General features: G+C 43.7%; 1 protein-coding gene across 16 annotated transcripts in view; it reads right to left on the bottom strand.

The window, feature by feature from the left end:
* The window catches only part of ADGRB1 (adhesion G protein-coupled receptor B1), a 283,024-nt gene that overhangs the window by 22,769 nt on the left and 246,877 nt on the right, over window positions 1-13,378 (bottom strand). For 11 of the 16 annotated variants that reach the window (XM_085572623.1, XM_085572625.1, XM_077781806.2 and 8 more), the window contains 4 exons: window positions 11,994-12,092; window positions 3,968-4,139; window positions 2,750-2,845; window positions 96-150 (listed from right to left, as the gene is read on the bottom strand). In XM_085572623.1, coding sequence (XP_085428749.1) covers window positions 96-150; window positions 2,750-2,845; window positions 3,968-4,139; window positions 11,994-12,092 — 422 coding nt within the window. The remainder of the gene's footprint in view (window positions 1-95; window positions 151-2,749; window positions 2,846-3,967; window positions 4,140-11,993; window positions 12,093-13,378) is intronic. The other 5 variants (XM_085572626.1, XM_085572634.1, XM_085572629.1 and 2 more) reach the window with 3 other exon arrangements.

The raw sequence follows: 13,378 nt of genomic DNA, 5'->3' as shown, positions 1-13,378 counted from the left end.
ATGCAAGGCACCAAGACACACACAAAGGGAACAGAAAGGGAAGAAAAAAATTGGCCTAGTTCAATCCCCAAACCAGGTCACTTGCTGATTCTCACCTGTGATGTGCTCACCTGATCTACAAGCCATGTCCACGTCCTTCTCGAAATCGGTCTGAAAGACAGAGAACACAGAGGATGTGGTCAAAAGGGGGTGGTGAAGGACAGGAAAACTTGGAAAATGCAAAACCCCCCTTTATTAGTGAGGTGGGCACAGCCTTTGCCAGGAGAGTGGAGAGGTTTGGCTTGGATTTTCAAACATGGAAAACACACCATGTTTTTTCACCTGTTGGGTTTTGAATTTGATCACTGATAAAGCTGGAACATTGCTTTTCAACTGGGGTTCATCTGCTCATCCATTCACTTATTCCTGGGCTGCAGACTAAAAAATCTTCCTGGAGCACATTTATGTGCACTCATAAAAAACAGGGAACAGGCTCCTGGCCCAAACTGTTTTGAATGTATCACTCCATACATAAATTTAAGTGGATTCCCCACCCTTTATTAAAGAGATCTGGGGATCCTGCTGGGAATGCTTCAGCCCCACTGGGCTTTTTTGTGATCTGTCACCAAGTCACATAAAGTGGGAACAAGTCTCTGCTTCTGAAACTCTTAACATATAAAATCAATGTCTCCCACAGGCACAAAGGCTGAATAACTTTTTCAAGTGGTCTGCGCAGCCAAAGGGAACTCCTTTCTTCTCCCAGGAGGAGTTAATCCTTTTTCTGAAGCTTTGAGCAGATAACATTTCAAAGAACTGGATAAACTGAGTCACAGCGGGCCGTGAGCTTTCATGGAGTAATGGGGAAGCTGCAGACTGGCAGAAGGTAGAAGAGTTCACTGATTATTTCTGGTATCATTTCAGAAAGACACTTAACATCATTAATGTGATGAAATAAAATCCATTTGAATACTGAGAAGAATGTGGGTAAAAATCCCCATCCCCCTGGGATAAACACTTATATATTAGCAGGTGAAGGGCCAAGAGTTTTTGAACTATCTCAGCCTTCCTGATGCTAATTTCCCAGTAAATTCTTTGGGATATCAAACAAATCTGAAAAGAACAGAAGAGAAATACGACTGAACTAACATTCAAATGGGCAAATAGGATGACACAGAAAAATATAATCTCATTTTCATGATAGGAGTTCCAGAAAAATGCAGCTGAACAGCCTGCACTAATTCTGCTGATAAATAAATGAAAGACAGGTTTATATTTAATACCAGTCAACAAGATTTTGTAGGGAAAACAGTTCTACTCAGCTGAGCTCCTTTTCACTAGCTGGGCAGATTTGGAGATAAACGGAAAAGGTAACGGCAAAAATGTCATCCTGCAAAAGCTTTTGATTCCTTCGGTGATTTTACAACAAAATGACATTGTACCCCTCTAAAAATACCAGCGAGGAGTCATCACTCACAAGCAGATTCTGCTGCTTTTTGTGCTGGAATGTGAGGAAAGTGACTGTAAGCTCCCTGCTCCTCCCAACACTCATCAGAAGCACAGGAGGAAATGCAACATTGCTAAAAAACTCACAGCTGACACAGAATTTCCCAAGGTGGCTGATAATGAATGGAAATGTGGAGTTGTACAGGGATGCAAAACCCTGAAGCTTGGGATGGCGACAGCAGACTGACAATCACAGGATCCACCTTTTTTTTTCAGGATGCTGAGAATCTGGAGGGGGTTATATAAATAATATGAGGGCACGTGATTTACAGAGGGAGAATAAGAAAGCTCTGGGTGTTAGCTTAGGGAAAAGAAGATTGAGACTGGGTGTGATTATGGTGTCTATTACTGAAGAAGCCGAAGCACCAGGCATGCAAGGGGCCCTCTAATTACCCACAATTAGGCAGAGCGAGAACCTGTCTGAAAATGAGAAGACTCTGCATTTAAATGAGGCACCTGTTTTTAGGAAACACCACCGAGGTGTGGTGGAATTAAAGCTCTGCTGATGTCTTGGCTCCAAGGTTCTGCTGTTTGAAATGAGGTCTTGTAGCCAGGCAGAAACTGCTCAGCACAGGAGTGACTGGAGAAAAACATCACTGGGTTGTGCTGTAGCTCTAATATTAACCAAGAGCTTTTGGAAGTTGCTCAGATCCTCTGATTCTCCTGATATCTTTATCTTAACCTCAGAAATTAAACGTTTCTTGCATCAACTACATCATAACAGGGGAGCAGATGCAGGGCAAAGCCCCACAGCCAATTTCTTTACTGTTTGCAAAGGACTTACACAACAGGACCACAATTTACAGAGCTTAAACTATTCCCAGTGAAGCAAAGTATGCTTTTGAGAGAAAAAAATCCCTCTGAGACTGCATTTTTTTATGGTAGCAACCTAACAGACTGTGATTAAAACAGCATTAAACTACTACTTCCTAGCTCCAGCCAGGACCAGGCAGCTTGATGGGGATGAAAAGGTCTGGAAGACACTGGAGTTGTATTTTGGTTCTTTATTTTTCTGGGAAAGAAAGGATCTCACCAAGTTGTCTGCAAAACCTGGTGTGCAGGCTTGAGAACCTTAAAACGACAATGTAACGCCCCAGATTTGTGTGAAAAAGTCCATTTTAAGGGCTGCGTTTGCTCAAGCAAAAGTTTGAAGGAAATAAGAATGGTGAATTAATGATCTGTGATGGACAGAGCCCTCTGCTTATCAGTTATGAGTCAAAAATCCCCACAAACCCCCTACTAAAGGGGAAGTGGGAGATTTCCCTACCATTAGTTGAGCGTGTCCGTTCTGAAATGACCCCCCTGAGTCTCCATTCCCTTCCTCCTGACGATCCACAACCCGGCACTTCACAGCATCCTGGACCTGCAGGAACAGATTGGCAAAGGTCGGAGTCAGACTGACCAAACCACGTTAAATTCTGCTGAAATCCAAAATAAAAATAGCCCTTGTTAGATCAAAAGGGCACGGACCCTGCTTTAGCAGCATCCAGGCATTTCTTTCACGTGGTTTATGTGTTACATATTTCACACACTGAAGAGCAACTCGGAGGTTTTCCAGCCACCCTGGGTCGCTGCCTAGGTCACTTCCATTTGCTTGATTTATACAGTCAGGAATAAAAATGTCTTTTATTTTGCAGCTTGCAATATGTTTAAAATGGATGCTCCTGCATTAATCATTGTATTGGTGTCTACAAAGTCTGATTAGGATCCTGTAATACAAATCTGATCCCAAACTCACTGAAATAACTGGAAAAAAAAAATCCCAGTGACTGCAATGGGAGTTAAATGCAGACTCATATTTATAATGCAATTAGTGGAAGGAGTCTCAGCCAAGGCAGTGGTGTAATTCCATTGATTTCATTGGCCTGACATAAGAAATTAATCTGTTTTACTGAATTTAAAGGAACTGTAAGAAGATAAAATTAATATTGAAAAAAAAGCCCCTTCCTGTCTCTGTTATTAATAGTCTCTTCACTCTGCAGGATGAGAAGAATAAAAGAAACATAAAAGATTCGTCCTTTTCTTCCCTGATATAATTCACCATTTTAAATCTCCACAGGGAGGCTGAAGAGAAATTCCTCAATTTCCTTGCCTGATTATTGCTAGCTGCACCTCCTAGCTGGAATATCAAGGTGTTAATGCCAGCACAGATTTCATCCTGCAAATCTCAGTGCATCTCACCTCTCCTGAAATCACACAAATGACTTCTTTAATGTGGCATTTTTGGAGGTGGGGTGTGAGCATTTTGGAAATGAGAATTTTGATGGCAAACAAGCAAAACCTGACATGTTATCCCATCTCACCCTGATTCACCCCTCCTTCCGTCTGACTGAAAATGTCAGTCACGTCTGGGGTCATATGTCCCCACAAAGTGAAATTTGTAGGGTTAGAGAAGTTACCAAGCTGGCTGGGCACGTTTCCAGGTGGTTTTTATGGGAAATAATGTTAATTATGTAACAGATAATTACAGACTCCTCCCTCTCACCTCCCGCCTGAGGATGCAGTGGACCATGACGATGACAAATCCCTCCAAGGAGTCGAAGACGGCGAAAAGGATCTGGAAAAGCGCCGAGCGCCGGTCGGTGATGGCCAGGACTGCGGACATCCAGGTGAGAGCCAGCAGGGGCAGCACCACGCAGGAGCTCCAGAGGGATGCCCTGTCAAGGGAGGGGGAAAGAGAGCTCAGCTCCACCTCACCCACTTCCAGGTGGGCTTCTAATTCAGCCTCCCGATCCCACCGGGCTGCAGAGGATTTCTCCAGCCAACATCTCCATGTGGGAGAGCTTTCCTGAGCCCCTCTCCCAGGGAAGCAGGAAGAGGCTCTGCACGCTCATGCCACCCAAACACAGGGGACAACTTCCCAACAGTGCAGTCATGCATAAAACTGGAGGTGGGGAGGAAGGATGTGGATCCCTCCCTCCCCTTTCCACGCCCTTCCCACTCTGCCCCTAATTCAGCACCACGGCTTTTCCCAAGGGAAGGAGACAAAATACAATCACTGCAGGTTGCCAAGGGGGAGGGGAACAGTTGCAGCAGAGACTGGTCTGTCACGATGGCTGTCGGTACTCGGGTCACAGACACTTGGACTTCCACAGCACATGGAAGACACCAACACTGGGACGCGTCACGCTTTCGAGTGACTCAAACGGACAGGCAGAGAGCTGATGTGCAGACTGAAATATCTGAAATATCCTTTTAATCTACAGATGATGGTCCCCACGACACTGGGGACTGAAATCTGACCTCACCTCCTCATGGCAAGAACATTTTCAGCTTTCTTTTGAGATCTCCCCAGCTGATGCTTTGGAGGAAAAAAAAAGGCTTTTTGTTCCATGTTTGACAATTCTTGTAAGTTTATTCCTGTGTGGACATTTACTTAAGATTCCAACCACATCTCCATTCACAAGACAGAAAACTGGACAAAACAAGTTTTCTGTGATGCTGCCCCAGGAAACTCTAGTTTAGCTGTGAATGATGGCCCTGCAAATGGGAAAGCAGCTCTTTTCCCAAAGATTCTTTAGGCATCCATCTCTCCAACAAAAAAAAAGATCCCAAACAATTTTAACAGCTGACTAGGGAGATTTTAAGCTGTCACTCATCCCATCTATTTGGCACCAAGAATATGAGGAGAATTTCTCTGTGGGCTTGTACCTAACAAACCAGAGAAGGCCTCGAATAACAAGAGGAGCTACAAGAAAACCTCCAAATACAAACAAATACAGGCAAGACAAGAAATTACAGGACAGATACCATGAAACACGTTCAGCAGTACTTACATGGGACTTGCTCACCATTTCCTGATCTAATATTTACTTGCTGGTTTAGCTCACAGACCTCAGTGAGAGTTTTACCTGAACAAAGCTGGAGCTTGGATACAGGTTTGGACATCAGGATAGAACTCCCTGGCTTCATTAAGGGTTTTTCAGGGATTGTTACATCAGTTCTGCAATGACCACACACTAAAGTGACAGTTTATTTTTACAGTCAGAATGAGGCCCTGTTTGCAAATATCCCTACAGCCTGTCCACACTTGGATCTGTTCATTAATGGTATTATTAAGGAATTTAATTGACCTAAAGGAGCAGGGAAATTGAATTATTTTTCTTTTTAATTAGAACAAGCGTTATGAGACCTCTTTGTAAGGCAAAGGCCATGATATAATCTGATACCTTTTAATTTTATCTTGGATGGCAAATGCAAATTCCTTTAATGCCGAAAATGAACTAAGATTTCAAAGTGTTATTAAAAAATACACAAAAAACCAGCCCGCAACCAAACAACTCCTGAAGAGAAATAACTTATTCCAATTCTCTGAAATCTGCCTCATTACACTGAAATCTCTCTTTGCTGTCATTTGTGGTAGTGCCTTCATAAATCTGGCTAAGCAGCAGATGCATGAAAGAAAACATCAGAGAGGCAGAAATGCTGAATGGAAAGATAAGATTTAGCTGATAAGGAATCTTTCTAGATGTGTCTTCCATGCACGTATCTGCCAACACAACATGGCTGAGTAGATGAAATAATTCCAGCAGCAAGGGGAAACCATAAAGTTCACTAAAAGCTGCTGGAAATGGTCTGTAAGAGACAACTCTGCTTCCTGGAATTATCTGGTGTTCCAGAACATTCCTGGTACATCCATTCTGTGAATGTTACTGCCACCAATGCGGAACAGGAAACCTGGCAATGGATCTGACCCAGGTCTGAACCAAATAACTAAATCTGGGTGGGTTTTCCATTCCTGGAAAGAACTGCAGGCTCACAATGACAATGATCTGGATCTGGATCCAAGACTTAGATGTGGATCTGGGGTTGCAAGGGATGCTGCTGAGAAGGTAAATTATATGTAAATTATGTTTCTCTTCAGCAAATGGTCAGATTTGAACCCACTAGCTTCAAAACCTGCTTTAAGAATTAATTGTTTGAGTCAATTTGCTCTGCCCTTCCAACCAGATGATGAAAACATCATCTGCCCTTCCAGCTCAGCTGATGACCACATATTCAGCTGGATCAAATCAGGATTTTCCCAAGTTGTACTGATTTACATCAATTCAGAGTTCTGGTCTTTTCCAGATGCCTTCTCAGCAGCATTCATCCCTTACAAAATCGATGGAAATTCTGCTTGCTACTTAAATGCATCATCTTTATTCTTAGGCAGCAGGTGGCAACAGGTCACAGGAAATGGATCTCACTCTAATTTCACTTGCAGGGCTCTGCTTAGATTTTTGAAATATTAAACAATTAAAGAAATCTGGTACAGACTGAAATTTCAGGTGAAAACTCACAGGAAGACAAGTGGGTTTTCTGTGAGACTGCCCTTAATTCTACTTGCTATGAGCTGAATTCATAGCAGGAGTCATTTTTCAACCACCTTCCCACACGTCCCTTTTTTAGGAGGCACAATGAGTCTTTTAAAGATCCCAGAATGACTTATAGGACCTAAGAAATATCACATTAGGGTGCTTATCACGAGATGTGATATGAAATGAGCAATTGTTATACAAAGCCATCGTGACCATCTAATGGCTTCTCATGGATTAGCCACGATCAATAAATCCATTACTTTTATTGCTTGGGACAAAGGAATTAGCTGGCAGATCCTCTTATTTATCCCATTTATGACAGCCCTCAGGACAAGTGACAGCAGCATCCCATCTGAGGTTGGAAAAGACCTCTCAGATCAAGTCCAAATCTTTTCCCAGCACTGCAAAACCCGGCACTAAACCATGTCCCCAAGTGCCACATTTACACAGTTTTTAAATCCTCCTGGGATGGGGACAATCTGTGACAATACTTGATCATCCTTTCAGTGAAGAGATTTTTTCCCCAATATCCAACCTGAACCTCCCCTGGTGCAACCTGAGGCCATTTCCTTCCATTTTGTCACTTTGATAGGAGGAGATACCAACCCCAGACTGGCTCCAACCTCCCTCCAAGGAGTGATGAGATGCTCCCAATCCTCCTTTCCTCCAGGATAAACCTTCCCAGCTCCCTCAGCCACTCCTAATTTGCTCTAAAACGTGGGATCTACCATGGGAAACACTCAGCCTTATGAAAGCACACACCAGACCCTGCCCTGGCAGCAAGGATTTGGCCAAAATTACAAAATCTATTTGTGTTTTTGTCCTTTTTTGTAGCTGGAGGCATGGAGAGTTTTGTCTTTGCAAAAGAAGCAGAGCAAATGGATTGCACTTAGTGGAAAGCAATGGAAAGAGCAAAAAGAATGGGTTTGGAGATAAAGATCTACATGAAGAAAGATGAAGAGTCCTGCACCCTGAGAAAAGGCAGGTGCAGGGGGACACACAGGACATGCCAATAAAGATGTAAAGGGCCATTAGAAAGGGTAAAGTGATCAATTATTTTCATTACTCAACTGTGACAGAGCAGCAGCAACTTAAAGAAGCAGCAGACGGGAAAAAAAATCACTTTATAATTCAAAAGCAGCTCCTGGAGAGGAGCTCTGAAACGGGAATTGGTCACTGGACTCAACAAATAATGGATGGCTCCTTACACACCAGCAGTTCTGCTGCTGGAAAATCACAGTACAGGGATGTGCTTTATTTATTCTCTCATGCTTCTCTGATCCTCTGACCTGTATTCACAGAATTACAGAATCATGGAATGGTTTGGGCTGGAAGGAACCTTAAAAATCATCTAATTCCACTCCACTGCCATAAGCAGGGACACTTTTCACTAGACCAGGCTGCTCACAGCTCCATCCAACCTGGCTTTAAACACTTTTTAAACACTTAATAACTGCTCCTCCCAAAAGCAAGAATGTTGTCCCAATTTCAGGGACTTTCAGAGCAAATCCCTGTAACTCTGCCCACATAACCAAGATAGGAAACCTGTAACCAAAAAAGAGGGGAAGCTCTGCTTGCTCTTCCCGTGCACAGGCAAAAAAGAAACACCTGCTGTCATTTCTATCCTCCCCTAAAAAATTATTCCACTCCAGTAGCTGCAATATAAATAATAAAATTAGGGCAACAGGAAATCGAATGCCTCTAAACTGCCCTGAGCAGCCTGGTCTGGTGGAAAGGGTTCATAGTGGGGGATCTGGAATGAGATGAACTTTAGGGTCCCTCCCAACCCAAACCACTCTGTGATGATTTTATGACACATGAGACAGGCAGGTGATGAGGCAGCTGTGACCAGACTGCCTCATTATTCACCTTTAATTAAGGAAGGTGATCTCTGGGAGTCCAAGAAGGACTTGCAGGATCCAGGGATTATCCCCAGGTAAGGGTAGGATTTCAAAGTCCTTGAACCATGAGGACAACACTCTCCTGAGGAACAGTCTCTTTTCTAGACCAGCCATGCATGGCAGCACTGACTCACATTAATCCTGGAATTACAATTCAGGCAGAAAATTTGACATCCAAGACTCCCTAAAAGGATATTGAACCAAGAAAAAGGGCAAAACCCTTATATGGGAGATTTGACACGTGAATTCCTAAGGATTTAAGAGGAATGATGATGATATGGGTCATGAAAAACTCCCATCACTGGCTCCTGGGTGAGGTGCCTGGAAAAATACACTGTGCCGGGGTTTTAGTCCTGGGCCAGTCTCTTCCCACTGGTCAGAGCCTGAGAGTCCAGATTTCCAATGAGCTGCTTGGCAAGGATTCATAAAATCATGGAATGGTTTGGGTTGGAAGGGACCTTAAAGATCATTTAGTTTCAACCCCCTGTCATGGGCATGGACACCTTCCACTATCCCAGGTTGCTCAGAGCTCTGTGCATCCTGGCCTTGAACACTTTCAGGGATGGGACATCAACTTCCATCCATCCATCCATCCATCCATCCATCCATCCATCCATCCATCCTCCATCCATCCACCCATCCCTCAGCACTCCCTGGTCTATGTAGTGGATTCCCTCGTTCACAGCAAGTACCAAGAAAAGCCAAGCCCCTGAGACACATTTTCCATCTCAGCTAAAATAATTTTCACAGGTAGCAAAGACAAATTAATTCCAAGGCACCATTTCACAGGCTGAGGGTGCCCCACGGGCTGCAATAAATGGGAGGAAATGTGGGAACAGAATTCTTCCAATGGCAAAACCTGCCCAAGATCTTTTTCAGCACAGCCTAAAGGGAAGGATTTATTTAACCCACACTTGTCAAGCCCAGCTAAACCCTAGCAGGTCACAGACATCCAATGATTTCCATTTATCATTCCCCAGGTCAAGAAATCACACAATTTCCAGTACTTATTTTTCCACTTCTGTCACTTTTCTCTCCCATCACTTCCCTCTGTTTTCTTTCCTTCACACATCCCCTTCTCCGACCGCAGATCTCACCACAAAGATTTCCAAAAGCCAAGAAAAACGGTCTAAAGGATCTACTTCTCACTCCATGCTATCCCAGAAATAAACCTCTGGAAGCTATGGGAGGGAAGCTGGAGAGGAACAATCAACCCCAGCAGGAACAAGCAGGAACATCCTTGATGTGCTCTGCACTAAAAAATTATGGCTCAATCCAGGTCAGGGAGGAGCCAGGAATCCTCATTTCATCCACATTCCAAGACTCCAAAACTGAACGGCAAAGCTGCTGCAAGGTCTGGGAGGAGGGAGCCCAGCAGAAGGGAGGCAGTGGCATGAAGAATAATCAGGGTTTTGCCTTTTTGACAACCTCATTTACAAGAAATTTGGAGATGGAAAACCAGGAACAGTTCAGCTGCAGGATGAAGTGGATCACAAGGGGAAATGAGTGAAGTCATTTGTGTATTCCTCAGTGTTGCCTTTGCAAGGATAAGAGCGCAGGACACTTGAGGACAAACAAAAAAATTGATACTGGACACTGTCATCTGAGGTACCCAGTCTGCTGGGAAACAAAACAGTAAAAAATCCTCTTACAAGAGCCCTCCAATTTCTGTCAATCCACTTAAATTAGAGAAGCAGGATGAATAGGAGATCTGGCTTTCATATCCCTTTTTTCTCCTGATTTGGAGATGAATCAGAATTTGTGATTTATCACAGACCAATGTCAGACATTATTGGAGAGGGACTTGAGACTGTTTAACTTTTAAAATTAATTTACTATGAACAGAAAGCCTCTTCTATTTAAGAGTCTAATTTATTAACAGTAAATCTACTGCTGGTTTAACATTGCTCTGCAGTTACAGGAATCCAAAAAGCAGCGAGCTGCTCACTCCAGACTGGTGGTACACGTGTCTGGACTGATTCCATCTCACCATCTTAGCTGGGCACTGCTGCAAAAGGTGAGTAAACGACCTTAGCAGTGAAAAATAAATCAAGTTTTGTTCAGTTCTTCATCTCACCGAGAAAACCACAGAATCATAAAATGGTTTGGGTTAGAAGAGGCCTTAAAGAACATCTCATTCCAACCCCCTGCCATGAGCAGGGACACCTTCCAGGTGCTCTTGAGTTGATTTGCTTTTATCTTTTTACATTTTGAGATCTGGCAATCGGCTGCCTCTTTTAGTTTAGATTAATTAAAGGTAGGAATTTTCAAACTGCAAATGAACTGAGACTGTTTCCCACACACATTTTGCATGCACTAATTTAGACATCAAAACCAAAGTGTAGTATCACTTGGATGTGATACAGATAATAAAATTACGCAAAAGGGAAGGAAGAAAGACAAACCTTCCCTCATCACTCTCCCTCCAACCTTAACCTTTGGGAAAAAAAAGCCAACCACATAAATAACAACATTTTTTCCAGCAGAACAAAGCTCTGGAATTATTTTTTTTCTTTTCTTTTCTTTTTTTTTTTTTTAAGCTAACTCCAGAGGCATCTAAGAAGAGATTTAACAGCATTTGACTTTTGTAACTCAGAGCTATGAAACACTTTAAGATTTTGAGAATTAATTCCAAGTGCTTTCAGGGGGCCAAAAGAGGCAGTCAACACTTATCAAATCAGACCTGCAGGCCTACAAGGTATTAAACTTAACTTCAGCATAAGAGGAGGAAAAAAACACAAGTGATTCACCAACTCACTTAAACCACACTCAGTGCTCTGCAGCCTCTGGAGTTAAACACTCAAGCAGGTGCTCAAGTGGTTGACAAAGCTGGATTTTGGAGTCCCTGTCTGACACCAGAATTACTGGGAATCACAGCTTTAAGCACGGAACTCCAATAATGGAGCATTAAACAAATTAAACACAGCTTGCAAGAAATTCAGAGTTCCTTTGTCTTCCATGGGCTGGTCACATGCTTAAATCTTAAATCTAGGCATGTCAAAAAAAAGTGCTTTTCAGGATCCAGCCCATCAGCTCCAGGGGTGTTGCAGGAGCCCTGCTCTACTCATGGCCCACAGAATGAGGTCAGGGAGAGCTGGGGGATGTCAGGGAGGTGGGCAGGGACATGGGCAGAGAAAACAAACACGGGCTGGTGAGTGCAGGGAAATGGAAGAGGGAAATAAAAAAAGGAACTGAAAAGCGAAAATCAAAATGAAAATTAAAGAAAAAAAAAAAAAAAAAAGAAAAGAAAAGAAAAAAAGAAGTGGAAAGAAAGAAAGAAAGAAAAGAAGTTGAAATTAGAGGAACTAACATGGCGTTACTGGTGGCTGTGGCCGAAACTTCAGCAGAAGAAACTACTCCACACTTGGAACATTTGAGCGTCATGCCGTAAAGGGGCACTGCCATCTGACTGCAATTAAAACCAAAAGACTGAAACAAAACAAAACACTTCGCTCATGAGCACAAACGTCGAAAGGAAAGGGAAAGAGAAGCCAAAAAGAAAGGAAGGAGAAAAGGGAGCCAACCAACCATACCCAGTTTGGGAAGAGAAATGAAAAGACAGGCAGGAATTAAAACTCTCTCATCTGTACCACTCCAGATGCGGGGAACGGGGGGAAATGGACAACTCAGATTTGTTGGTGCTGCTGGAGAGGGTGGAACTGTGTTGGTGAAAGTCTTGCCAGATTCAGGGTGTCTCTGGCACCCATGGAAGAGAAACCAGTACTGCTCTCCCAGTCTCCACCTCCTTCTTTTCATTTTTGGTGGTGTTTTTTTTTTTTTTTTTTTTTTTTTTTTTGAGAAATTGCTCTTTTCCCTCCTGGCCTTTTTGCTTCAAAACAAAAAAGGTGGCAGGGTTGTGCAGTAGAAGGCAAGAAGTAGGGCTGTGGGGGCTGTGCCTGCTTATCTTCTGTCCTAGAAGCAAAGCAAGGGATAAGTCACTTATTTTCTCTGACTGGGAGCTGGTGAGACCAGAACAGAGGCCACTCTTTGGTTTTTGGTCAGAGGCCACTTTTTGGTTTTCTGGTTCCCTCCCTGATGAAGGATGTGACTCCTTTACGTCCTGAAGTTAATCCTGAGCTTGGGTGTTTCCTCAGCCCCCTAACCTGCCCTGAAAGGAACCCGACTGGCTGACTGCTTCTGAGACATTCCCTCTCTCACATCCTGTTCTGGAGCCAAAAACATCTTTGGGATGAACCCTGAGAATTATTCCCACCTGCTGCCCCCACTTTTTCTGGATGGAACCACCACAAGAACAGCCCACTGAGGGCTGCTGGTATGAGGGGATCTCTTAAAGCACATCCTTGGGATTTTTAGCAGCTGATGTGTGGGAACCCCATTCAGCTCCTCTTCAGGAGCCCAGAAGCCACATTAGCTTGGCACTGGCCCCATTTCTTCCCAGAATTTACTGGTTGTGTGCTTTCCCTGCTCTGCACAGATCCACACCCACGTCAGATCTGGCTTGGAAAACGGGAAGGAGTCTGCAAAACATCCCCCAGACCTTCCTGCTGTGCCTGGCATCAGAGAAGACACGAAATCACTGCCCAGCACAGGGTCTGTCACCCCTGGGTGTGGTGGGGATGCTGCTGAGGGAGGTTTGCCCCAACCAGGAGGGTTTTCAGAGCCTTGCCCTGCCTGAGAGAGAGATCAGGTGACTCCACAGAACATTTCTTAGCTTTGGTGGCTCTCTGTTCAGTC

This window comes from Lonchura striata, chromosome 2 (assembly GCF_050655825.1).
Source record: "Lonchura striata isolate lonStrDom1 chromosome 2, ASM5065582v1, whole genome shotgun sequence".
NCBI classification, from domain to species: domain Eukaryota; kingdom Metazoa; phylum Chordata; class Aves; order Passeriformes; family Estrildidae; genus Lonchura; species Lonchura striata.
Note: the sequence above shows the minus strand (reverse complement) of the source record. Positions and strands in the feature narration are given on the sequence as shown.